The sequence below is a fragment of the Melozone crissalis genome, unplaced genomic scaffold, assembly GCF_028551555.1.
Source record: "Melozone crissalis strain CALT ecotype California unplaced genomic scaffold, PUWL_Pcris_2 ptg000027l_1, whole genome shotgun sequence".
NCBI classification, from domain to species: domain Eukaryota; kingdom Metazoa; phylum Chordata; class Aves; order Passeriformes; family Passerellidae; genus Melozone; species Melozone crissalis.
In genome coordinates this window covers 30,585,788-30,611,939 of record NW_026535805.1, presented here as the reverse complement: position 1 = coordinate 30,611,939, position 26,152 = coordinate 30,585,788, and the positions used below count along the sequence as shown (strand labels likewise).

General features: G+C 35.7%; 1 protein-coding gene across 1 annotated transcript in view; it reads left to right on the top strand.

Moving 5' to 3' along the window:
- ADGB (androglobin) overlaps positions 1–25,353 on the top strand; it is an 85,435-nt gene extending 60,082 nt beyond the window's left edge. Inside the window, exons 25-34 of the mRNA XM_054279029.1 lie at positions 2,097–2,284; positions 3,775–3,959; positions 8,972–9,168; positions 10,339–10,450; positions 17,098–17,207; positions 18,730–18,885; positions 20,697–20,805; positions 21,924–22,011; positions 23,160–23,343; positions 24,973–25,353. Of these exons, the coding sequence (XP_054135004.1) occupies positions 2,097–2,284; positions 3,775–3,959; positions 8,972–9,168; positions 10,339–10,450; positions 17,098–17,207; positions 18,730–18,885; positions 20,697–20,805; positions 21,924–22,011; positions 23,160–23,343; positions 24,973–25,122 (1,479 nt within the window). The 3' untranslated portion in view covers positions 25,123–25,353. The remainder of the gene's footprint in view (positions 1–2,096; positions 2,285–3,774; positions 3,960–8,971; positions 9,169–10,338; positions 10,451–17,097; positions 17,208–18,729; positions 18,886–20,696; positions 20,806–21,923; positions 22,012–23,159; positions 23,344–24,972) is intronic.
- The last annotated feature ends 799 nt before the right edge of the window (positions 25,354–26,152 follow it).

The following is a 26,152-nucleotide window of genomic DNA, read 5'->3' as shown; positions in this document are numbered from 1 at the left end:
GAAATTCTTCAGTATGCCTGAATTCTTAAATGTCAGTATTATAACATAAAAAGTAATTTTTGAAAAGAATACACTCACCAGTTCTGCTTCCAAACTATGACTCAGAAATTTACAACAGTGGTAAAAAGGAATCCTGTCACAGATACTGGTACTCTGCTGCAGAGACACTTCTGGAACACATTAAAGTTCATTTCAGAATGATTGACAATGAAGATAAAATCTGCACACTAGCAATAAAGTCTGTCTTCTTTTTGCAGACTTTACAACCTAGATGGAAACTGGGTACTTGCTTAGCATTATTTGGATTTTTTTGGTTGCATTAAAGTTTTTTTGGTGGTTTTTTTTCCCTAATGCTGGATACAGTTGAATTTCTTTTAGTTCTTGGTGTGCTTTTTTTTTTTTTTTTTAAATTCTACTCTCTTTATTATTCACAAGTCTTTTGAATAGATTGTAGAGAAGGATAGAGATAAGCACTCAAGCTTCAGCTGACCTACATAGATAAGAGTTTAAGAAATCATCACTACCACCATATTTAGTCTAGAAAATAGAAGTCTATTTGAGCAAGGACACTGCTCAGATATTTCTCTTGACTAGACATAGAAGGATGTAAGGGATTCATCTTACTTTGCCATAAAGTTAATTTGGGTGGTATATTAGCAAACAATCCTTTCTGATTCTAGAGATAGTGAATTGTAACAAGGTTTCTAAGTAAGTAGTAAAACCTCTTGAAGGTTATTTACAAAAGAGACATACATTTAATGGGGTTGTTGACATATATTTTCTTATTTCTCAGTAGTGACTTGGTCTTCCTACCAGACACAAAATTCAGTTATTGTGCTTTCTAATTGCTTGTAGTATTCACAAAGTGCCCACTCAAACAAACTTTTGGTCCTAAGTCTGAATTTTCTGAATATTTTTAGTGAACATTAGGATTGTATAACATTGGCTTTATAGATAGGTAAACAAGAGAAATGGTGAGAATTTTTTCTTCTCATGCATGCTGTGCTGTCAAAAAGCATTATTTCATTCTAAATATTCAGTATTTATGGAGCCACAGCCCTGAATTATTGGATAGTTCTGAAATCACAACCCTATTTATTATAAGGATTTTTCAACAAAGCGTTTTGCTGGCAAATGGTAATTTCTTTAAAAGGAGTTTAGAAGAGGGCTGAAAGAAACAGATCCTTTCAAAGTTTTTTCATTTGGACCATTTCTTAGGTGCAACATGAAATTTTAATAATTGAAATATGGGGATAGTAGGGCTAGTCAGACAAAATGAAAAAGGGATTTAATGCTGAGTTCCCCTGCAACATTACAAGTGGCCATTTCACTCCTTATATCCTTTTTTCCTGTCCCTGCCTTTCAAGTAATCACATTCACATTGCCTTCATTTTCACAAATACAAATTAATCAAGGTTTGAATCTTTTTATGTTGTATCCTGGCTCCTCATATTCCTATTCTCAGGATTCATAAAGAGCATCTGAATCAGCCTTATTAATTGTGTGTTGCATTTTTTATTATTTTTTGAATTTTGTAATACTAGAAATATTTTTTCTTAATATATTAATAAAAATAAGATAAAAATCTTGTCATTTCATGCTATATCTGCAATGGCATTATTAAATTAGGGTAAATGTTAATTTGAAGACTGAAGTAATCTGAGTCTGAAAGACTCAGATTTGAAGACTGAAGTAACGTGATCTCTAAATTTCCATATAGCAAATTCATCCAGCCCTACTTTCACACTCCCTAAGCATGAAGGAGCATTTTAAATCATCAAATAATTTTGTTAGAAAGTGACTTCAGGACTTTGGTAGTTTCTGCCCCTAAAAACACCTGACAGCTTTCCAGGTAGATGAAATTGGACTTAACTTGCCATGTACCTTTTTGCCAAATATAAATTGCTAAAATAAGAGATGCTCCCTAGGTTAGAGTAGACTGGAGTAATAAGATTCTTGCTGATGAAGCTCATCTTATTATAATAATAAGTGTAATGGACAAAAAAGTATGTTGCATGTAGTCACAGAGTGCCTTTTGGGTAGTGTTATTGCCAAAACTGTTGTAAAATGTAAAAATGACTTTTCTCCCCTTTCAGAAAGGATACACTTTTGTGGCTGAAGCACACACTGGTGAGCAGCCTGTGCCAGGTGGCAAATGGAAGCTGCGCTTCTGCACCTCCCAGAGTGCCCTTCCATCTCTCTCTCGTGAGGCTGTCAATGATACCTTCTCTACTCTTCAATTTAAGGAGTATTACATACCCAACAAGGAGTTCCTACTGTTTAGGTAAATATTGCGAGAAGGATTAATAAATTCTGAGGTTTATATCAGTCATCCCTAGCAGAAAAGTGTGGTTTTTCCTCTTTCTTAGAAGGGGAAAATATTGATTCAAATATCTGAATGTTATGGGCTATCAAATTAACATTTGGTTAGTGAAAATGTTATTTGTGAAATAGTGTCACTACTTAATGAAGAACAGGTGTGAAGTGCACAGACTATAACTTTAAAATCAAAATTCAGTGTTTTGCACTTCTGTAAGCTCTGTCTTATCCATATGCCAATTGCTGAAATTCTATCGTATTTTTGGGAAATAAACATGTAATGAAACACTCTTTTCCCAATATATCAGACCAATTTCCATCTTGCAGTATTGACAGAAAAATTTATATTTTTTTTATTTCTGTGTGCTGATTCTTTTAGGAGAATATATTTAACAAACATGAGTTTCAGGTTTTATTAATCATTTTTAAATTAATTAAAGTTCATTAAAATCCATTCTGAATTAAGAACTAACCATTCCTAAATTGCTATACTTAAGATTTTACACAAAGAACTTTGCATTGCACTACAACAGGCCCTGTGCTTAGAGTTAATTAAATATGTGTATTTTGAAGATTAATTCTAAAACATTTTACCCTAATTCCTGGAAGCATTTTCAATATTCAAACCAACAAATTGTTATTATTGGGATAGAGGTCTCTTTAAGAGAAGGAATCAGTTCCAACATAATTGAAGAAAGCATGTAATGATAAAAAATCAAATGCAAAAACCAAAATTTTGTAAGCATTCTCTTTCTTGATGACTTTCATTTTTTCACCCTTCTGATGTTACCAACCTTAAAAATAATGATATATTTTTAACTCCAAATGTGCTGAAGTCAGGGTGATGGAGTTTTTGTGTGTTTTTGTTTCTTTGCTTGTTTGGTGAGATTAGTCATAACAATTTGAATTTATGCACAAAAAGTATATCATGCATAAAGCAATGGGTTACAACATAACAACTATTCGAACAACATAACAATTATTTGATTTTTTTTCTTCAGACTCTAATTCAACAGGTTTTTAATACCATGTTCTTTTAAGCTGACCAAAGTAGCTATTGCCATCAAAGGAGATATACCTACCCTTTTGAAAGCAAATGATCTTTTTTATTTTTTTCCTCAGGTACTTTTATAATGGTACAGTTCCCTAATCTGGGTAATGATATTCAACAAATAAAAGTACAGTAGGCATTCAAATGTTTATTTGGACATTAGATAAGGCAATGAAAAAAAAAATAAATAGCTAGACCACCCAATTTTTCAGCAGCAGCAATTGCTTTATTTGCTGATTCACTGCATTAAACTTCACTACAGGAAGCTTAGCCCATCAGATTCCAGGAAAACAGTTGATTTGTGACTCAATTTTAAGCGTTTGCTTCCGGTTCAGCACAACATTTAGGTACTTTCCTAAAAAGAATAGTTGGTTATATTGCTATAATTTTTTCTTCCTCTTTAGGTATTTTGTAAAGGTCACAGCACCACATACTGCTACATTGCAGGTACAAACCTCTAATTCAGATGTGCTCATTAAACTACAAGTCCTAGATAATGAGAAGGAAATTACAAGTGTCATTGGAAAGGGCAATGCAGTCATCCCAGTTTTTAATTTCAGGAGTAATCAATCACTTCTGAGCTCCCAGTGTAAGTATTGTATGCCATATTTAATAATTTTATTCACTGCAGGATATATATTTTTTCAGTAACTGTAGATAATCATGGAAAATACTGTTTTCCCCTGCTCTTTTCATTACTGTTCCAAGAAGTACAATTGAATGAGGGACATAATTCTTAGACATATTTTCAACAATGGACCCTGTAGTGCTCAGGTAATTTTAGACAAAAATTAAGTACCATCTGCCTGTCTCCATTATACTTCTTATACATAATAGATTTTAAGACTACTGCCATGCCATCTTCTCTGATAATCTACATTTGTTTTCCTGTTTTCTTTACACCTCACTTGTAAATCAAATGATTTCCATTTCATTTGTGTGCTATTTTGAGTTATTCGTTATAGTTGGGTTTCAATTTTAAAATTAATTCTTCATAAGAATTACAAGTTTGCTTAAATAAAGCAGATGTTTATAAGCCAAGTCTGCTATTGTACTCTCCAGTGACACCACTATACATAAGATATGTAAGATATGAAAGTCTTCAGTCCTTCTATGAAGACTTCTAAACAATAAATCTTCTATAAATCAGAGTTTGCCTGTTTGAGCATATTGAGAACCTGAGGCAAAGACAAATTGTTCAAATACTGGATTATTGCTTTGCTAAAGCCCAGAAGAGCATTATATTTCTTATGCTCATCTCCACTATTTTGAACTGTGAAGTTTTCAAACATGATCCTTTAGCATAATGTGCAATATGAAATTCCAATGCTTTATGGGAAAAAAAAAATTCATCATATTTGTGAAATATCTTGATTTCTGTCTCAACTGCACCTTGTTATTACCAGAAATGTAAAAATTAAAAAAAAATTAGTCCTATGGAAACCATGCTCTTAAAATGTCATTCATCAGATGAAAGCATTAGGTTTTTAAAGGAAGTCATGGAGAAGAACCTGTCATGATTCTCTCTGAGTTACCAAGATAATCAGTAGCTATTTTTGGTTAATGTTTTTGGAATGTGGAAGTGGACTAGTAAACTTAATGGTAGACTGGTGGAAATAGAAAGGGGAATACATAAAATAGCTCAGCTTAGGATCAGCATCACAGTAGTGTCAGGAAGTTGCCAAGATACTCTCAGTAAAGTGAAGGAGAAACTTTGCTTCGGGAGAATGTCTCCTTGCAAAGGTGATAGTCTGAAGACTGAAATAAGTTAAAAAGCACAATCAAGTGACAGAGAAGAGAAATGGATTCCACCAGAGGCTGAAAGAGAGAGGATGGGGCAAAATAAAAATAACTGGAAGTGGTGTTTTGCTTTTGCCAGTCTACCAGGACAAACATGTGAGAACTTTGCAAAATATGTTCAGAAATCAGACACAAACATTCTAGCTCTAATATGCAATCATACAAATAATTTCTGTTAATTTAAAATTATTTTAATCCGCTTTGAATTATTTGATGAAATATCTGTTACATTAACCTGATTGAAAATAGGAAGGTTTTTTAGTCAGGGTCTATTTAGCAGTGGTGGACATAAAATCCTGTTATGATTTTAGGCTATGTTTGAAGTTGAAATTAATATTCTGATGCTCATTAGGTGTGTGTGAGTATATAGAGAGTTGCCATTTGGAATGAATGACTGTGAAGCTGTTTGATCACTGTTTGATCACTGTTTGTTCTTTTGTTTTACTATTAGTTATATTTTTACAATATTTATAATTTTACAATGCTAGACCAACTGGCCTTAACACTGAAGTTCTTCTCCTGTTAATATACATCCTGTATATCACAAAGAAGATAGTTTGTGTATAATCTTTCATAGCATCCAAATTAAATGAAAATATTGTGAAATGGACTCAGTATAACCAATATGAGAGTACTGTATTACTCAATCTAATGAGTGTCTCTAGGTTCATTAGGGGTTCAATATATGGCATTGTAAAAGCATGTTTCTTTGGTATTGTCAAAAGTGTTTTTATGGCCTGTACAATAACAATATACAAACTCTCAGAAACACTGATTCCAAGTTCAGGTGAAGATTCATACAAATGACGCTCAATACAACAAGATTCCTTCTGTCAGTATTTCTTTGTTCTCTAAAAAGTGTGTCTTCTCAGAATAAGAATAATCAGAGAGCACTGCTATACTATTGGCACCAATCTTGTTAGTTAAGCCACATACAATCCCTAAATTTGACACTTATTCACTACCACACATGTTCTGCCTCTCATAGAATTGAACACTGTGTTGCCAGAAGTTCTCTTAAGTGACATTATTGCACAACCATCACCAATAAAACATTATCTCCCTGCCCACCCACATCCTGTTAATTCATCTCCAGTCACAGCTGTTCTCTTAATGTCTTTTACAGCTCAAAAACTACATTAAACCAACAGATTTTGAATACATTCACCTCTTCTGAGATGTAGCAAATGACTTGGACCTTGAACATTTGCTTGACAATAAAGGACTTATATTGACACACACATTGCAAGCACGTGTTTTGTTGATACAAGCACAGCAGTTGCCTAAGAACAGATAGGCAAGTGAATGCTCACAATCCTTTTATTTTCCACAGTAACAGTCTGATACAATCCTGTTAAAAAGTATAAAAATATCTTTCAGATATTTGTTTGAATATGGAAGTAAGGTAGGTGGAAGTTTCTTCTAGCCAGAATTTAGGAAAACCAAGAATGACACGCACATTTTTGTATATAGTAAAAAAATAAAAAAGAAAAAAAAAAAATTAAAAAAAAAAAAATTGGTGTTACAGCACCACCTGGTGACCATTGCGAGATTTAGTGGCTGTGTGGCTGTGTATGTATTTTTGGGGGCTTTTCTGAGTGATCTTTCCTGTAAAGGAAGCAGATTGACTCTTATGGGGGATTCCACCATTCTGAGAGGAATTATCTTCATGACAGGATCTTCCTCTGGGAAAATCTTTATAGAATTTGTCAATACTCAGGTTTAGGAGAGAGAGAAGAGGCGAATAGCGAGGCATTCATGAAAACCAGTTGTAGCCCGAGGAATACAACCTGTCTTGAGCTCTACCTGTCTTGCTCGGTGGAGTTAAGGTCCTGCAGAGGGCAGCGCACATCTCCTAAAGCCCCAACACAACGCATCTAGAGTGGAGCTCACCCCTCTGCTGACTCCAAGGCAGTACATCTAAGTAGCCTCACTGCTTTAAAGCTACCCTTTTATAAATTACCTCCACTGGCCCTTGCTAACAGTGCTCAGACAGGCACTGAAGATCATTCCTGACTTGCAACCTTTATGCAAATATTGCAAATGGTAAACTAAAGGCAATTTATGCAATTAGAAAATGTCTTTATGTAGCTATTCTTCCATCTGGAATACAGGTTATTTCTTTGAAACGGGTTTTCTTGCAGATGTAGAATATTCACAATTCAGATCTGTGGATATTGTTTCTTATTCATCCAAATGCACTTCTATTGAGTGAAAGCCTCATGATTTTTATTCCTTCTGATGAAAGACCTAATAATCTAACTGCTGTGAATTACATCTACTCTCACCTTCACAGCATGGGATGTTAACTGATACCTAGAAAGCTCAGCAGCAGCTGAGTGAGAAACTATTCCATAGTTACAGGCTTGCTTAGGCATACCTTTTACAAAACAGCAGCCATGGAGTTGCAGCACCTTAAAAATGGTTTGTGGTTTTCTCTCACAGGCGTCCTTGCTACAGGGACAGCAAGAGGGATGGCTCTGGTGCTAAAGGTTCTGAATGCAATGCAGATGAGCAACTTAGAACTTGTGATTAGGAGTTTGAGACCTCTTTAAGAGACCATCTCTGCAAGGTCTTATTTTGATTTCCTGACTTCTACTGCTTTTCTTAGGAACAAGGAAGCACTGGCTTATGTAGAGGAAAGATGCAGTAGGAAGGAATCCATGGCATTTGGCTTTCATAAGAAACAATATTTCCTGGCTCCAATTGAGTTTCTAGGGGCAAACTTAACCTCTAATTGGGCATTTATTCTTTGACACACCAGCATTATATTTTGTTCCATCTGGTGTCTAATAGTCCTGCCACCTCCTGTGAATTTCCCTGGATGTTTCATTAACATACATGAAAGTGTGCATTTTTCTTTCAAAGTGTTGAAATGATGCAGTATCATCCTATTTTTATGCAATGAACCCTAAGAGGAGTAAAGCCTCTTGTCTCAATGAAGGCAGAATGATATCTCTTTCCCAGCTGATGGTCCAGTGTAACACAGGTGAAGCTGCTTGCTCAGAGGTATTATTCTCTGTCCTTATTCAATTTTCTATGAGATGTTCACTTTTAGAATTCTTTTTTACTTTCTCTGTAGACATGCAGGCATAAGACCCCATCACAATGGCATTAGAAATGAAAACAAATTTATGTTTTCTGACTTAATATTTCTGTGCCAGACCTTCTTTAGAATAGTCTCGTTTTCACAGTTTTTCCACATAACATCTTCCTTAGCTGAGATTTATATACATTGATAAAGGATGGATCACAAATCAAGGGATCCTTTCAAGACTGGCTCTTTTGTAGCTCAAGTTATCTATGATTTTGTTTCAGGCTGGCATAAAGAGATAAGAGACTTCTGGAAAGGTATGCAGTGCCAGAACTGTGGTCAATGCACCTCTTCCCTTAATCCAGTTTTACATTATTTACTAAATTATGTTAGCCACAAAGGGATCCCATCATAGAGAGCACAAGGCTCTCTACATTTTGTAATGGATAGCATGATGCTATGAGGGTTAGTGCAGGAAAGAAGCATGAGCTTTCAGGGGAAAAATTATATGCTTTATAAACTAACAACAGTCATATATACAGCCTTCAATTTCTCATTATTTACTTTGAAGATATTTGTGATTTGCAGGCAAAATGAAATTAGGGTAGTATTTGGAATAAGCATAATTTTAATTGGAAGCTTCTGAGTTTAATCCAGTATGAGAAAATGGACTATGTTAATTCTTTCTGATACTTTCTGGGAGCATCTGTTTACCTCATACCAGTAATTCATAGAATTTCAGGACTTCTTTTTTTGTCATCTTGCAGTAAAAAAGTTACAAGTTATTCAAAGTAATACAGTGAAGGGATTGGAAACTGGACGATTAAAAAAAAGAAGTCATAATTCATCAAAGGACAGCAAAGCTTCTTCCAAGGCAGACCTTGTACAGGAATGCTCAGTGATATTAACAGATGAATCTTCAGCCTCAGAAAACTTTGAAAATAATGTTGGAAGCCCAGAAGAAGTAAGAGTTTGTTAATCACTGGGATTTGGGAAGGAAAAAAAAGCAAACAGTGAAGTATTATTGCTAATCCTTTTGGTACATGTGGAGAGATCTTCTATCCTGGAGTAAAAATAAGAATCTAAAATTAAGATTGTCGGTAGCTTTTGAATGAGGTGATAAAAAAAGGTTAATGTACATGTATGAATGACTAAATAAGTAGGGGGTTTCATGTCAAGGTGATTTACTCTATCTTTAAGTGTTCTTCAATTGGCAAATCAAATACAAGTACGGCATAACTTTCACATAAAGATCAAAAATTTCCAGAAATAAAACTAAAGTTTTGATCCTTCAATATGAGCTTTCTTTGAAATATGATATTATAAAAGGCCATCTGTAATAGTTTGCATAGAGAAACAACTATTTCCACTCAGCTGCAAGTTTTAGTAACAGACACATAATATCTGCTTCTCAAGTCAGGTTTGTCAGAGGCCAATGTCAAACCATGGGTTTTTCTTGATGCCATTTAGTATTGTCTATTTTAGAGAAACTAAGTATACTTTCTAAAACAATTCTTGTTTTACATCTCCACATGGTTTTCTGCTGTGATTTTTTTCTTGATACTTGAATTAAATTACAACAAAATAAAGAAAGAAAACAAAAAATATTGAGAAATAGACTCCAAAGTTGTTCCTTTGACTCAGAACTGGCATTAGAATTTTGGAAAACAGTTTCTAAATATAATAATTTCCAATTCAGTTTAGACAATGCTTGAAACAGCCCATGGACCCTGTCACCTCTGCCTCAAATTAAGGCATTATTGAGTGCTCGTACAAGGGCTCAAAGCCGTGTAGTAAGTCTTAAAATCAAAGACAAAAGTCTTTGTTGTAGTACATGGCATACATAGGGAAGTTACATGGAAATCTTACAGGAATGTAGCTCCTTATTGTGTAGCCCAGTTTAGTTTTACTTGATAAACACATGAGTAATTGTTTAACTTCACAGGAATTAAAATGAGATCTGTGGAATTAACATTAATTTTTTAAGCTTCTTGTGAGTACTGCTGTGTGCAAGCTTGTAAATTAATTATGTGTTTTATTTGCTGAATTCAATAGCTGGCACTTTATTAACCTGCAGGACTTGAATGCTTGTTGCAATTGCTATGACTTCAGCATGTTGCATTTTCTTTCACAGTCTCACCAGTATTCAATAGAGGCATTGGTGTTGCATGATAGTTGGCCACTTACTGAGAGTGAGGCTTTGCTTGTTCAGGAACTGAAAGAAAAGCAGAAAGATTATATCAAAGGTAGGTTAATCTAAGTACATATTTAGTCAAATGTATCATGTCACTGATTTAAAAAAATATCTATTACTCCAAGCAACATTTTTTCACTGTTTGAGTGAAATAACTCGGCAAGAAAAATTTTTCTTCTGTAGTTCTTAGAAACTAAGTTTGATTGCATAAATCTACATCTTCAGTTCACAAAATATAAGAAAAACAGAGACTACACTGCAAGACACCTTCTTAGGGCCCAGCTTTAGGTAGAGATCTAGATCAGAAGTGTGCCTGCTGATAATTTAACAAAATGCACTGAACAAGATGTGGGGAAAGGCCTAGTTTGGGAAATGTATTTCTTCTGTACTGCTGGGAGAAGAATTTAGCCAGAGAAAAGGCTAGGAAAGCTCCCAAGTACAGTCTGTATATCTAAGTCATGAAGAGGACAGAGAAATTACAGAAGGTTTTGGGTTTTTTACAGATTATTGTAGCATTTCTTCCTAAGGGACTGTAAAAACCAATCCCAAGACATATTAAAAGCACTTAGAATCCTAGTCAGTATTCTGTAAATTACATAAGTGTCTCATATTTTCTTCTTCTTTTATCAGCCAGGTTGACACAAGATGATATAGATCTTTATTAGGTTAAAGTTTATCACTCTAGACCCAAGAGCCTGAGAGAGGCAAGGCTCTGCCACTCCACATTCCCAGATCCAACTGTTTGTGAGGCTGAAGATGAAATTCCACCAAGCACGTGCACATAGACACAGACACACACGATGTATACATGTATGTAAGGGTGTATATGTACACAGAAACACACACACACTGCCAGCTACAGAGATCTCAGACAGACACTCAGCACAAACACAAACAGCACCAGCTGCCTTATCTTGGTTTTCCCTCGTAGGCTGGAAAGAATGGAATCCCCTAGATAGACTGTATTTCTGAAAAGGCAGATTCTTCCACCAGCTGCATCTAATGTGCCCCATAGCTTGCCTCTGCATCCCCTACAGGCTCTGAGGCTGCAGCCCTACTCCAGCTGCAGGTGCAGAACATCACATACACATGCAGGTGATGCTCCTGTGTTCTCACCCGTAGATTCCTGCAGAACCTAAAATATTACTTTCCATAATTCAGAAGATTTTCTGCATAATTAATATTAAAGTTTTATAACTCAATTTTTAAAAGATATATGAAAAAATTATTTGCTTCCTCATATAAAAACACTTGCTAATACTCAAAAAAATTATTTAGGATGGTTTGGTTTTTATTTACTAGTGGTATGCCTCACTTTTTATTCTATTTAGATGTTTCTTTTTAAATGTCTGGTCAGGTCTTTTTTCAGTAATTTCTAGTACTCTGGACTGAACTTAGATTCAGCAGCAGTGATTGCTGATGGATATTATTTAATTCCTTGGGTTTGGGACATATGCAGTATTTGAGATTTTTTTCATTATTTCTTCAGTTATTATTACACAACTTTAAAAATATGTATCTTCTTGGTTTACTGTAGCCAGTTTTAGTAGCATTTGAGGAGCTATGTCATGTGGGCTTACAGACTTGTCACAGCTCTTTTAGTGATTTCACCTGCTTGTATTTTGTTGTGTTCTTCACAATATCATACTTTCTTCTTAGATTATTCAATTCATTCTCTTAGTTTTCCCTGTTACACTCCTTCTCACCATAGACATTCTATTGCATCCTCTTACCCTTCTGAGTTGGCTTCATAGTGACAGCTTGCACATGACAATATCGTTTTATACAGTTTCACCATGGTCTGTAAAACTGCAGGTCTGTAAAACTGCAGGTCAAAGGAGGTGACTTAATCTCGAAAATTTCTTCATTAGTTCTCAACTCATATCACTAAACCTTGGCAATGTCATGAGTGTTCTCTCATTGAATTCAAGGTAACACTACTCCAGTTCATAACTCCCCTTCTCCATGCTAATTGATGCTCATTTGCAGTCAGTGAACACAAGCACTTTTTTTCTTGGGATTATTTTAAAATGGTGTAAATATAATAATTTTTAAATGGTTTAATTTTTGTGCCCTCTCATAAATGCTGCCTTTCAAAGTAACCAAATCAATTTCACAGTTCTTATTAACTGAGTGTCTGTGTTTATACAAGGATACCAACAGATTGCCTAGGCCACCACCAGAGTTTAAAGACAACTTATATCAAAAAGTTGAAACAACAATACTCACTTGATATTTAGTGTTTATCTTTTGTACCCCTATTGACAGCAATATTTATCTGAAGTGCTTACTATAGTTCAGTATTTTGGGGGAAAGCCCAAACATTTATTCCTTTCTCTGATTGTGAGCTAGTCTTAAATCAGTTTGAAAACTGACCTTTACCATTTAAAATTGCCAACACAATTGTCAGACACGAAATTCATATAATAATAATGTTGGAATGTAACCATAAAGGTATTGTTTCACCACATGATTTTTAAGAATGCTGCAGTGAGCCAGGTGAAAAATTTATGCAAAACGTTTTCCCAAGTACCCTTTTTTCATGTAAGCCAAGACTGCCATCTAGAGTTAATTTTGTATTAAAGCTAATTTATCATGACAAAAGCATATTTGAACTCTGTATTAAGAGCTACTAAAATCTTTTAAAATAGTCTCCTTTTAAATTAAGACCCATGCTATTATACTCTTCCTATTCACCAATCTGATAAATACTTATTTAGAACATTTTTGAAGAAAGTAAATTCTCTGATACACAGATGCTATGATAATTTTGTATTTCTTGATGTTTGTACTTGTAAAAAGCACTGTGTTAGCAAAAGTTACTTTGTGAATAATACTTAGTCATATTTATTATATATAAAATCCCATTAAATGTTTCATTAAAGAACCCACTGTACAAACAAAACATTAAAAAGGCATTAGGCAGGAAAACCTAAGTACACAGAAATTAGGAAGTTCCATGTAGTTTATTTATAGTGTCTTTATTCTTTCCCCTTTCTTCCTCCCTTTTTTGTTTATTCATTTTTTGTTTTGGTTTGGTTTGGTCTTTGGTTTTTTTTTGCCTCTTTCTTCTGAGCACTGTTATGGAGCAAGCTTTCAATGGAAAAAAGAATTTTTAAAATGTAAGCTCAAGATTCTTGTATAAAAGGGGAACAATAAGCAGGCAATCTTGCAACTGCTAGCACCATTTTCAGTTGCGTGACTGTGTGAACAACATCATTTTAAGGTTCATTTTGTATTTAGGATTTTTGGCTATTACGTTTCTGGGTTCTTTGGTTTTATTTTTCTTGTAGCAAGATCATCACTTTTATTGTGCAACTGTCACAACCCTGAGCTGAATCATCACTGTGTGCTGAATGCTAACTGCAGCACGTATTTTACATATTGCCTTAAATTAACTTAGGAGTGTAAGCTGTTGATGAGGGCTGTCTATGCAACTGGGAAAGCAGGAGAAGATGGAGTGCCCAGCCCAGGTAGTAAAGGTAGGTTTGGAAAGGCAGGACAGACAATATGCTTTGGAATATTCCCTTTTATCCTCCAGAGCGGTCAAAGTTTCTCCCACAGGTGTTATTTTCCACAGGAGAACTTGCTGGCTCATGCCAAGGAGAGGATTCCATGGGATGTTTAACAGGATGTTCAGATCTCTCTCTCTCTCTCTCTCTCTCTTTCTCTTTCCCAGCTTGCCTGTCAGTAGTAATTAATCACTTGCCTGGTGTTCAGTGAACAAATAGTTCACAGAGGGTACATGATGGTGCTGTAGATCTGTTAGCCATGCCCTAAGCCCACACCAGTACTGCAACCAGATTATTGGTTTGCTTCTGTCCTGGTGCATTTTTTCTGTAATTTTAGTGTCTGTGTGAGCCCAGCTTTGGAAAGACTTTTGACATTGCCATCTGTTAAGAATCCTTCTGAGGGTCCAGTCAAAGACAGGATAAGTGACATCTGAACTTCTCATTCTTTTCTTAATGAAATCTGAAAGTCCCTCATTGGGCAACTAACAGTCATTGCTACCAGCTACTGGGTAGTTCCACTAAATGCTCAGAGCCTATTTCAGATAGCAGTAGCATGATATCTTCTCAAAGAAAGCTACAAAAGACTCCTCTGTGTTATCCCTATGAATAAGATAAATTCTCTGTAATTTAAATCTCATAAACCAGGAGTAGCTGCCTATCTAAAAATGAGAATTTATGTATCTCAATCTGAAACTGAGTTTCAGCTAGGAATCGTTTGGTGCAATTGTTTAACTTGTTGTAGACAGGACATCAGACTGGATGATCACTTTGGTCCCATTTGGCATTAGACTAAATGAACTTTTGTATAAATAATTGAAAAGAAGTAGAGAAGCTAATTTTAAAGTTGCTGTCAGCTGTTTGTCATCACTGTCAGCCCGTGTGATGACCAAGCTTTTGTTGGTGCCACACAGATATAAAAAACTGCCACTGAGAGTTTGTGATGATTGATGCATAAGCTGAGCTGGAATGGCCTTTTACTTTCTTTATCATCTGCCTGCCTTTCTTATCATATCCCATACAAAGCATTTGCCTGGCTTTGCCCTTAGAAAAGCCCCAAGTTGCTGCTCACATCTCCCCTTGATTCAGAGTGGGCAGCATGCCAAAATGCAGTCATTGACCCCTCCAGGCATTTCTGGAGGTTCATCCCTTAACTGGGATACTGCTTGCTCTGCTGAGGAAGTGGGAAGGGCTGGGGGAACCTGGACAGTGCAGTACATGGGAGAGCTTGGAGATCTCAGCTTAATCCTGCCCTAAGCCTACATATCTGGAGTTAAAGTAGGTTTACTCATTCTAGCCCCTGTAATTTCTTATGCTTGTTTGTTCTTTACTAACTTATCAGGGTATGCTATAAGTTCAGAGCATCAAAGTGTTATAATTCAGAGTCACAAAATATTTCTAGAAACCAGACAAAGCTTGTAGTATCCCATGACATAGAAAATCTTTGTGTGGGATCATTTAGATAAGTACACTGAATGTGTTTGAGTGTTTGTGCAAACAATAAATAATTTATCTCTAAAATTTAATAATACCTTGAATAATGTATGTACAGCAGACTGATTTATGGTGCTACTATGTAATGATAATGTGAAATTAAAGAGAGAGCCATTTATGTAACAACTTTATAACTTTTAATTATGTCATCACTGTTTTATATTTGCATTTCCTGTGGAGTTGTTTTACTATATTCGGTATTTGTGGAGACCACCTTAATTTTTTGCTTTTATTCATTAATATATGCCTTAGTAGCACTGAACCAATTTAACCTTTGCACTTTGGTGTAAAATGTCACTGGACATTTTTTAAGTACCGTGAGGAGGTAAGAATAATACTATTTCTAGATGAACACGAGTATGATGTATGATGTAACACATTTATATACCATATAATATATATTTGTATGTGGAGCTATATGTGAGCTACAAATATGTTTCTATGTCTTTAATATTTATGTATCCGTATAACCTCAGCCATGACAATACAGGTCCCATCCAAAGCTCATTAATTGTGCAGTACAATGATTTATCTTCAGTGGAAAGAAATTGGAAAAGCACTAAGTGAAAGATATCTACCTTAAAAGTATTAAATGAAAGATAGATATCTTATTATTGTCATCAGACTGTGAAACAGTCACTCATATAAACTTTTTTTTCTGAGAGAAGTCCCCTGTTGTACTGTATTGGCTAAATCTAGGTTTTCAGCTCTTCTCTCAATGTTTCAGACAGTAGGAAGGTGGAGGGAAATGGAGATTTCAGACTCAGGTTTTTAATCTTTGTCATAGTGTTTTGGATTCATCCCTGGTTGTTTCAACTGACACATTCTTTATAAGTAATAAAGTTATATGCTATTACATGCTTTATTTATTAATTTATTTTAAAAACAATATGACACGCATGGTCTTGTTTACAGCTCTCATCAGCTAAGACCTTGCAAAATAACTGTTGCAAATATCAATTAACAGTATCATTAATTCAAACATATCGTATACATATGCACTGATAATATAATTAATTTAAAATGTCCCCAGATATTCCTGACAATGACAAATTTGCATTTCTTAAATATGCATTGAGTCTCAAACATGTTTCTTTGCTTTAACTTCCTTGCATTTTATAGGGTGTACCTACATTCTTTGTTCTAGATAGTCTTAGGATGGGCAATAATGAGAACATTTACTTTACCTGTTTTGAGCTTCATACTTTCCTGGTGCATAACAAACATAACAAACACTGACTTGTGTGTATGTAGAGATTGTATGTAGAAGGGAAGTGAGAGTCAGGCTGTGATTTTGTGCATTGCAGTCTTTGTACTGACCCATACAAAAAGCAGCAATGCAGTGACTGCTGGCAGGCACCATGGAAAACTCTCAGTTAAGCCCTGGATAAAGTTTTATTTAGGACAGATAGGGCTGTCACAATGTATTCACCTTGTAAGTATGTTTTTAAAAGTTGTTTGGTCTTCATATTCTTTCTGATAGTACTTGAAAGTGTCAACTAACTAACTGGTTTTCCTTTGCCTCTCTGTTTGGCTGTTTTGTGCTGTTATTCCACCCTGGGTTTTATATGGGGAGCTATATTTATAGATAACAATGACATTCTCTAAATCCTAATGCATTATAAATACATTTGAGTAAAACAAAGAAGAAAGTATGAGGAGCACAGTTTTCCCCTAATTCTCACTTCTTTCCAAGTTAAAAAGATTGCAAATAGTCCTAAATCAACCAGAGGATCAAAAGATACAGTATCTGAGAAGACAGAAAAAGAGGAGTCCTGGAAAGAAGGTGCGCCACTTGAATCTCAGGTGAGAACAAGGCCAAAGCCTCAATTTGTTGAATGTTGAGATATTTTCAGGTCTGCAGATCAGTACTGCTAGGACTTCTAATGTCCCTTTGCCACCTTTTTAGCTTAACACTTGAGAAATGTTGAATTAAAAAATTTGAAAGTAAAAGATGTGTGTCCTGGATTTAGATACACAATTTGCTCATTTCTTTGTTTATGTATAAAGGAAAAAGTGGTTATTTCTTTTGTTGTTGTAGTTTCTGTCTCTGCTGAAGGCTTACCAAATTCCAAGAATTCACCATATTTGTGTCACATTAATCCTGCATTGTATTGGCTTCCATGGGTTCCTAGGGAGATGAAATAGGTTTTTCCACTGTAGTCAGTTCCTGTCTCATATATCACAATTGTCAGTAGCATGCAGACATACAGTGGCAGAAAAATTGGTGTGTACTTGCTTACTTGGAAGTTCTTATCCCCTGGGGTGGATCATCTGAATGTTCTGTGGCTATCTGAAAAGCTATTGCCAGCCTTTATGCCTTAAAAGGAATAATTGACATTACTGGTTGCAAACAGATTAATGGAAAGCAATGAAGGAACTGACAGCTTGTTTAATGGCATTGCTTTTGCTGGGAATTTTGCTGCCTCATGGTGTGTAGTTTAATCAAAAAACCATAGAGGTTTTCATTAAGAAATCTCTACTGATTTTTTTTAGTCAACTAACCTTGCTGCACAGCAGACTTCCCTGTGATTCTGCCTTACACTAGAGGTGCTGTGATGATGGTTCTTGAGAATCCACCACGAAAACAGATACAAATCTTGAGATGGAGCCCTTGCAGAAAGAGAAGATGTCCACCTGTAGTCTCAAACAAGAGCTCAACTCCTAACCCTAAATCTAAGTCTTGGACTTAAAGCCTCTCCAAATGATATGTTTTCCTGAAACATATGCAGCACAGTATCTCATTTCTTGGTCAGGCATAAGAATAGTCTGATAGACTTCAGGCCCTACTTGCCCTGTGATTCTGGAGAAGCCATGCATTAAGGTGTTGGAGAGACTGGAAAGTGCTTGGAAAAGAACCTTACAAGACAGAGCAAGGTTTATTTCTATACAAAAATCCCACTTGAATATAATAAGGCTACTAGTAAAGAAGCTTGTGGAAGGAGAGGAGAGGAGAGGAGAGGAGAGGAGAGGAGAGGAGAGGAGAGGAGAGGAGAGGAGAGGAGAGGAGAGATAAAACAATTGCATGAAAAATCACACAAAATACTCTTGTTCAGACAGACTGTTCAGAAGAACTGGGAGTGTGGAGCATGCTGCATGGGGGTGGGGGAAAACATGCGAACAAAACACCTCAAAGAGCTTCCAGGCATTGCAAAGTAATCTTTCTTTCCTTTGGCAGCCTCTGTTTGTGTCATAATGCACATCAAAGTCTGTCAATGTACAATGTATATCAGTCAGAAAAATTACCAGTACGCAAAACCATAACTTCATCCTAAAGAGTGGTAGCAGATGTATACCAGTGACTACATTATGTTTATGATGCTTTCAGCCAGGAGAGTCAAATGCCCCCTACTGTATTTTACGCATAGTAAGTGACCAGAAAGAGGCAGAGTTTCTGGAGGTGAAGAAGGACACCCGGCGAGTAGATGCCATCAGAGCCATGAAAGAAGCATGGGAGTCTGCAGAGCCAGGGAGAGCTGTCAAGGTAATATCAGAGTGCTATCTCTGCAGTGGTGTTTCTTCACAAGCTCCAGGAGTTGTAATGTTAGAGCACTTGCCACAACAGAAACCTGCCTTCATAGGGCTGTCCTCTTTGCCCCTCTGGAAGACAGGAAATTTTACTTTTGAAAGAATTAAAAGTGATTATGTGCCTGAATTCTGGGTAGGAATCCAGATATCTACATCAGGCTTCTGTGGATCACTGAGACTTTAGATTCTACTTTAAAAAACATAGATAAGTTTCTCCTTAGAAAGCCCACTACCTCTACACATTTGCAAAGCTGCTACTTGTGACAAGTTTAATGTTTAGCATGAACAGATTCTGTCCAGAAATACACTGCTATAAACATGCCAAAAATTATTTCTCCTGAAGAACTGGCACCTGGTCATATCAGTACCAAAATTGTTCCTTCCAGCCAGGATTCCAAATTCAGTCTGCATTGCAGGTTACCCAAGAGCCTGTAACACGCTCAGTATGAATTCACAGTTTTGGAGAAGCAATACTGATCTAGTTGCCAGGTGCATCTGGGTGCTTTTGAAGTGACATATGCTTAGATGGAAAAATAATACATGTTCTTTCTAGCAAAGCAAAAAGTGCAGTGCTGATTCAGAATTGGAAGCATCATTAGCAATAACAAATTGCAGTCTTCAAACTCATCTGACAGTCATTCCCTATCACCACCAATACCATTAAGGTATGTTCAGCTAGAATCCCCAGCTTAGAAATTTGGGGGTTTTAGTATTAACTTTCAGAAATGAACCTGAAACATGAGCCTTCTCAGTTACACTCTCAGATTTTCTCAGTTCTTTTCAGTGTGTTCAAAGCTCAAAACTTTTCCTGACACTACTCTGTTAAATTCTGAACTAAGGAGAAATGCTGCTCTGCAGCTTTGATTTGTTGTGCTGAGATTGAAAATGCAAGTACAGCCTCCTAAAGGTTAGCTAGAAATAAATCCCCTTTGATGTGTGAAGACTCTTCAGAATCTGGTTCTATCACCATTATCTCTTTTAATCAGAAAATCAACTGAATTGCAACTACAGGGTTCCACTTTTGAATCCCCTTAGGTTTGTGACTTTTTTTTAAAACAGCTGGCATTAAGAAAACTGCAGCAACAACAGAATATGCTTAAAAAAAGGTGTACATTTGGGCTATGCTATCCAGATTAAGTAGCTTCTCCGCTCCTTTCTTCTTGACAACCCTGGCCCAATGTCTGCCTATTCCAGGGGTCACAGACTCTCTGACTCAGGAAATTGAGTTCCTGACTCCAGGCTGACCAGAAGCCAAAGGGCTTCTCTGTCCATTCTGGCAATGACAGCCCTTAAGAGAATTCCAAGTGAGTCAAAGTCATCTTCTGAAAAGACAGAAGTGCTGATGTCTGGTTTTGGCATCAAAGATAATTGAGTCTGAAAGGGTTTGCACCCAAAGGTCCCATTTTTCAAGATGAAGTCTAAATCATCAGGCTATAGGAGCTCCCAGAGGAGATGAATTAGCCATACATCCAGCTATACAGTTTTTATTTTATTTCTAATCCCAATAATATTTTAAACTGCCCAGAGATCAGTGATTTCCCAGCATTTCATTGGACAGAGATCTTTAGTGTTAGTGTGCAATGTCTCATGACTGATTCAGTGGGATCCTGGCATCTTTTCTGATTCCAGCACCAGGCAGACTTGCACACTGCACTCTGATGTTAGGTCTTATTGAAGACTTATAGAATCCTACTTTTGAAAATTCTTTGAGATTTGAAATATGCAATAAAAGTTTTGTCATCTGGATTGTAAAACTTTGATCTGTAGGCTTTTCAGGAACGTATGCGTTTTATTAATAAGTATGCTGTGAGAGATTCAGAGGAACCCATAGCTGAGGCTGAGACTGACACCTTAACACCTACTTCAGAAGAAGAAGGTAAGAGTACAGCTTTCTGTGTCTTCTGTTCAGCATGTTCCACTACTTAGGAAAGGGTTCTACATTAAATACTGGTAGTAGCTGGATAGATCAGCCCCGATTAAGGTGTCCAAGTGTGCAGTGGCAGGCTTGCTCCCTATCCCCTCTTTATTTTAATTGTTTCATTGCTCTATTTCCAGACAGATACAGCCTCACAGCTCTTGGAGGCTGCCAAGTTACCCTTAAGCAAGCTTCAGGTAGCCCCTCTGTAGTACAATTCTAAATTAATTAATCTGAAATTTTTGGAAGTTTAGTGGAAAATCCCTTCTCCCTCAATTCCAAGTACCAAAGTTCTTTAGTGTAGAAATGCTAAAAAAGTGTTTAACAGCTAAAATAGCATGCCAGTAAGAGACTAATACACCTAAATAAAGTTCATGGAAGCTGTTCATGGAGAGTGGTCTGGAAGTGAGGTGTCAAAAAGTGAGACAAATTGAAAGAAGGAAGCATTGAAATAATGACAAAGCAGTTCAGCCCATTGCCATGCTTAATATCAGATGTGTCATTGTACTGCAAGAATGCTACAATAAAACACAGCATGTTTTAACCACATTATCCATGTGGTTAAAAAATATAGTCTAAGATTTCAGAATACCAGTTTTACTATGTTATTATTCTTCTTTAAACAGGCATTTCTTAAATTAAATCTTCTTCCCAAGAGGGAATATAATTTTTTTAAACTACAGCCAGGACTGCAGAATCAGATTTTTATTGATTTTTTTAAACAAAAGAATATGATACCCAGAAATTGTTTTTATATCTTTTAGGCAAAGTCAACATTGACTGCAAAGTCAATGTTCTTGCTTAGATTTACTAACTTTGATAAGTAGAGGGGTTTTAGCTAAAACACACATATTAATTTCCCTCTAGTATATGTGGGTTTTTAATAGCATCTTTGATTCTATCCTAAGAGTTGGAAATAAAAGGGAAGAAATATTATACCTCTCCAGCCTATATTCTCATTTAATAAAGTATTTTGCTGAGCCAAAGGAAGAGAAATTGGTAAAAGAATTTAGGTGGAGCTCCCTAGCATAACCACATAACCAGTTTAATCTGTTTTGTTTTTTATTTTGTTACCACAGGAAAGCAATCACCACAAAGAGCTATTGACTCAAGATTAGAAACACAGCAAAAAAAATGGGAGCTTATAGACCTTAGTCCTTACACAAGGTAAACTGCCCTAACATAATAAATGTCAAAGGGGTTGAATCACTGCACTGCATGTAATGAGTATCTGACATAAAAATTTGAAGAAAATGAGTGTTTGGGCAAATATGCTTATTTCAGTCTTCTTGAAAGGATCATCCAGATCACTGGATATTCTGAGTTGGAAGGGACCCACAAGGATCATCGAGTCCTGCTCTTCAGTGAATGGCCCATACAGGGATTGATCCCACAAGCTTGGTGTTATCAGCACCACACTCCAACCAACTGAGCCAATCCCAGGGTCATAAAAAATTTGTGAAGATGTTATGCAGTTTTAAAATAACATATTTAACAAATGCAGTTAATAATAGTTAATAGCTGAAATAATTGTACTGGTTACATTTATTATACAAAAGAACTATATTTTTTATTACAAGTGTTGACATGAACTTATTGAGCTAATTTAAATGCACCTCCTGGTTTGCTGTGCTGCAGCTATAATGCACTTCATGCTTAAGTCCATTTGTATTCAACGTGGCATTTTTGCATTTCATTGATCTTCAAAAGATTTCAAAAATGCTGAAAAATATGCTCAAATTTATTTTTAAATTGAGAAGGAAATTGGCATTATATTGAAGCAAATAGCATTAAAACAGTATGGCGAAAATATGACAAAATATCTTCCACGAGCTTAAATCTTGTAAGCATTTCATTTGTCTTCACCTCCTTGACTTTTATACTAGTCATTTAGGACAAAAATATAAAAGTGTATTATCCACTTACCTGCCATTATGTTGAAAGCAAAAAAAAAGAACCCTAAAAAATAAATTGCATTTGTCTCAATTTTCAGAAGTATCAAAAACTTCTGAAAACATATTTCTTGCAAATTAAAGGTGTCACATGTAGGAGTTTTTCATATGCTCGAAGATAAGCATGATTTTACAAATAGATTTAAAATAGACACTCAAGTATAAGATCTGGTCTCAGGAATGTATTTTCTTATTGGTGTTATCTAGAAGCAGAGGAAAAGTGACTCCTTAACCATATCTAAGCATATAATGGTGATGTTGCCAAATATAACCCAAATACCTGCATATAGATGTTAAGGAAAATAGACATCAACCAAAACTGCGTTTGATATGAGATAAATATCTGGTTTGTATTTCTTTCAGAAAAACTATGTCTGAACCTGTGCTGATAAATGAGTCTATCATTCAACAGCAACAGATACGTAAAGAAGAAAAGTTCAATCATTTTAGACAACTTTGCATGCTGGTTATGGAACAAAGACAAAAAGAAGAAAATGAGAGAATTTTATTGAAGCAAAATATACTTGAAATGTATGAGAACCTGCAGGTATGTTTTCAAGATTACTTTCCAGTTAACTGCTGCTGGGATGTCCACCACTAGTCTGAATATCCTGGTCAACCATTATCAACCATTATCATTACTACAGATTAGAAGCAACAAACAAACTTGAAATTTCACTTGGGCAAAGGTTAAAACTAAAAGTTCTAAAGTAAAAAAATAGTACTGCATGATATCTTTAATATGATATTCTTGATACTTTCTTGATACATTCTCTGCAAAAACACTATTATATCACCATAAAAGGATGGTTATAAGTCAGAAAAAAACTGACTGAAAACTGACATACATGACCAGATGCTTATTAAGTAAAGCATCTCCAGTCTGACTATTTTTTTGGTTATAGACTTGTATACAGCTTTTTGAAAAGTAATTAAAAAAGCAATTATACAGGGCGATAAGTTCTTAATGTATCTCAGAAAATTTAGAGAATGCAGTTTCCTTGGAATATGCACGATGCCAGCAAATGAAGAATTTATATTATTAAACCTCAAAAAGGCATGTATATAAATAATAAATGTGGTAGCAATAGTGTAAGATCCATTGTGAGGATTAACTCAGCCAATGCACTGCACATGAAATTGCACAAGTATCTTACCAAATTGGCTTAACTGTTGAGCATCAACAGGAAAAATTTGTTTGTTATAGTGGTGATACAATAGCCAGTATCAATCAGCTGCTCAATTCAGAGCTCTTAAAAGTGGATAAGGGACAGTAAAAATAATTTTACATCAAATCAACCTAATTACAGAAATCTTACTTGAAAACACCTTAGCTAGTTCCCAGACAGCCTGATTTATATTACTCAACTACAGGTCAGCAAGGAGCCGCAGTTCTCCAACAGTGGCTGACCCTAGTAAGGATGCCAGTCCAGGTGTTCAGATGTTGCTATGATTTTATATGCCTAACATATTGTATATTAGAAGGGCAAATTTTTCACAAGAGTAGAACCTCGACTCTTTCTAAAAACTATTTCCGTTAAAAATGTTTCACAGTATGAATTTAAGAAGAGATTATTTGTGAATATGCACACTGTGCTGATAGACACTTTTGCAGTACTTTCATATGTAGACCAAAAAGAACTATATACAGATTTCCAGGTATCCCCATTTTTCGGGATGGAAATGGAAAGGGAAAAGGTGGCACCTTTTTCAGACGTGTCACAGTTCCACTTGCCCCAAGTCTCATTGAAGGTCATTATGATTTATGCTCCTTTAGCCTCTTAAAAGGCCACAACTCCTAAGCCATTCCAGCATTTCTAACACCTAGATTTTAATAGATTTGTTTAAGACTGCAAAGCAAATCAGTAACTGAAAAGGGACTAGGTCCAGATAGGTAACTACTTTGTTGTCCTATTCTTCTTTCACACAACTATCTTATTATGCCAGCAGTTGAAAAAGGATTTTCCTGAACTTTCTCTTCTTCATGGTGAAAAGATTGACATATAGCTGTTTCCTTTGAAAAGTCAATAAGCATCCATGTAAAAAGAAAAGGAGAAATGCCCTCCTTGTACTTAGAGAGTCACAAAGTGAAACAGAACAGAGGGATGCAGCTGCTTGTGGTGAAACCAAGACTGATGTGTTGAGCAGGGCAGTATTGCTGTTTGTTTTTGGCCAGGCATCCTTGGATGAAGCACGAGGCAGAGTTTACAGCATTCGGGAAGCATACAGAAATGAGCTGCTGGAGGCCGAGCGCAGAAAAGAAGAAGAACTGGCAGCCCTGGAAGCAGCCCTGAAAGCAGAGCGAAAGAAAAACAGAAAACGGTAAAGGTTCAGTGAAAAAAGTGTAGTTGCTAGCACTTGTGAATTGCATTTAACAGTTTGTTATTTAACAGTTAAAGTTCATATGCAAAGATGAGAAAAAATGTTTCTTATTTTCAAGTACTTTTGGCAACTATATCACGTTTTATCTCTTTGCCTGTTGCTAGTGAAAAAATTTATCTAGTATTCTAAAAAGCTACTTGCTACTATTTAAGTTTTTATGCTTTGCTGAATAACTTTGCAATAAAATTCATATTCCATTCAGACTCTTCTCCCAAAATCCCAGTGTCTTTGTCTTTTTTTTTCAATCAAAACAGAACCAGTCAAGAATGAATCAGAGTTGAAACAGTGAATGCAACCTGACAGTTTTGAAAGTCATTTGACCTGGCTCCTTAAATGGATGACAATTTGTGGAGTTTATCATAATTAAATAGTGGCAAACCACACTTTTCATATGCTAACACTGGGAGGCTTACCAAATCCTGATTGAGTAGGCTCACAAGCTTTCTATGTACTGTAATATTTTTCCCTTCCATCATTCTCTTAAAGTGTTTTGGAATCTCACAGTAACTCTCTGTAGTGACATACTCATGAAACAACCTTCCAAGGCTTGTTAAACACTCCTAAAGCCCTATTATTATCTTTATTTCTCTTTTCCAAGATGTATTTTGCCCATGCTGACTTTGTTCAAATGACTAATTACAATAGACTCCCAGCTGGAATTTTAAAATATTTCTTAAAAGTAAACCAATTTGTGAATGAAGTAGCAATCACAGGCTTTTTATTCAAGGGGCAAAATATTTCCTCTAAGCTCTTGTTTCCATTATCACAGAATTCCTGTGTTTGTCATTGTGACATCAATGACACAATGCTGCTTCCCTATCCATCTTTCTTTCCCAAAAATAAAATCACTCAGAAGTTATCACTATTACTTGAATACAATGATCTAGACTGTTACAATTGTGAAAACTCTCTAGAACAGACAGGTGTTTTAAATAAAAGTATTTTCCATGCATATAGTCACAAGCAGAAGCCTA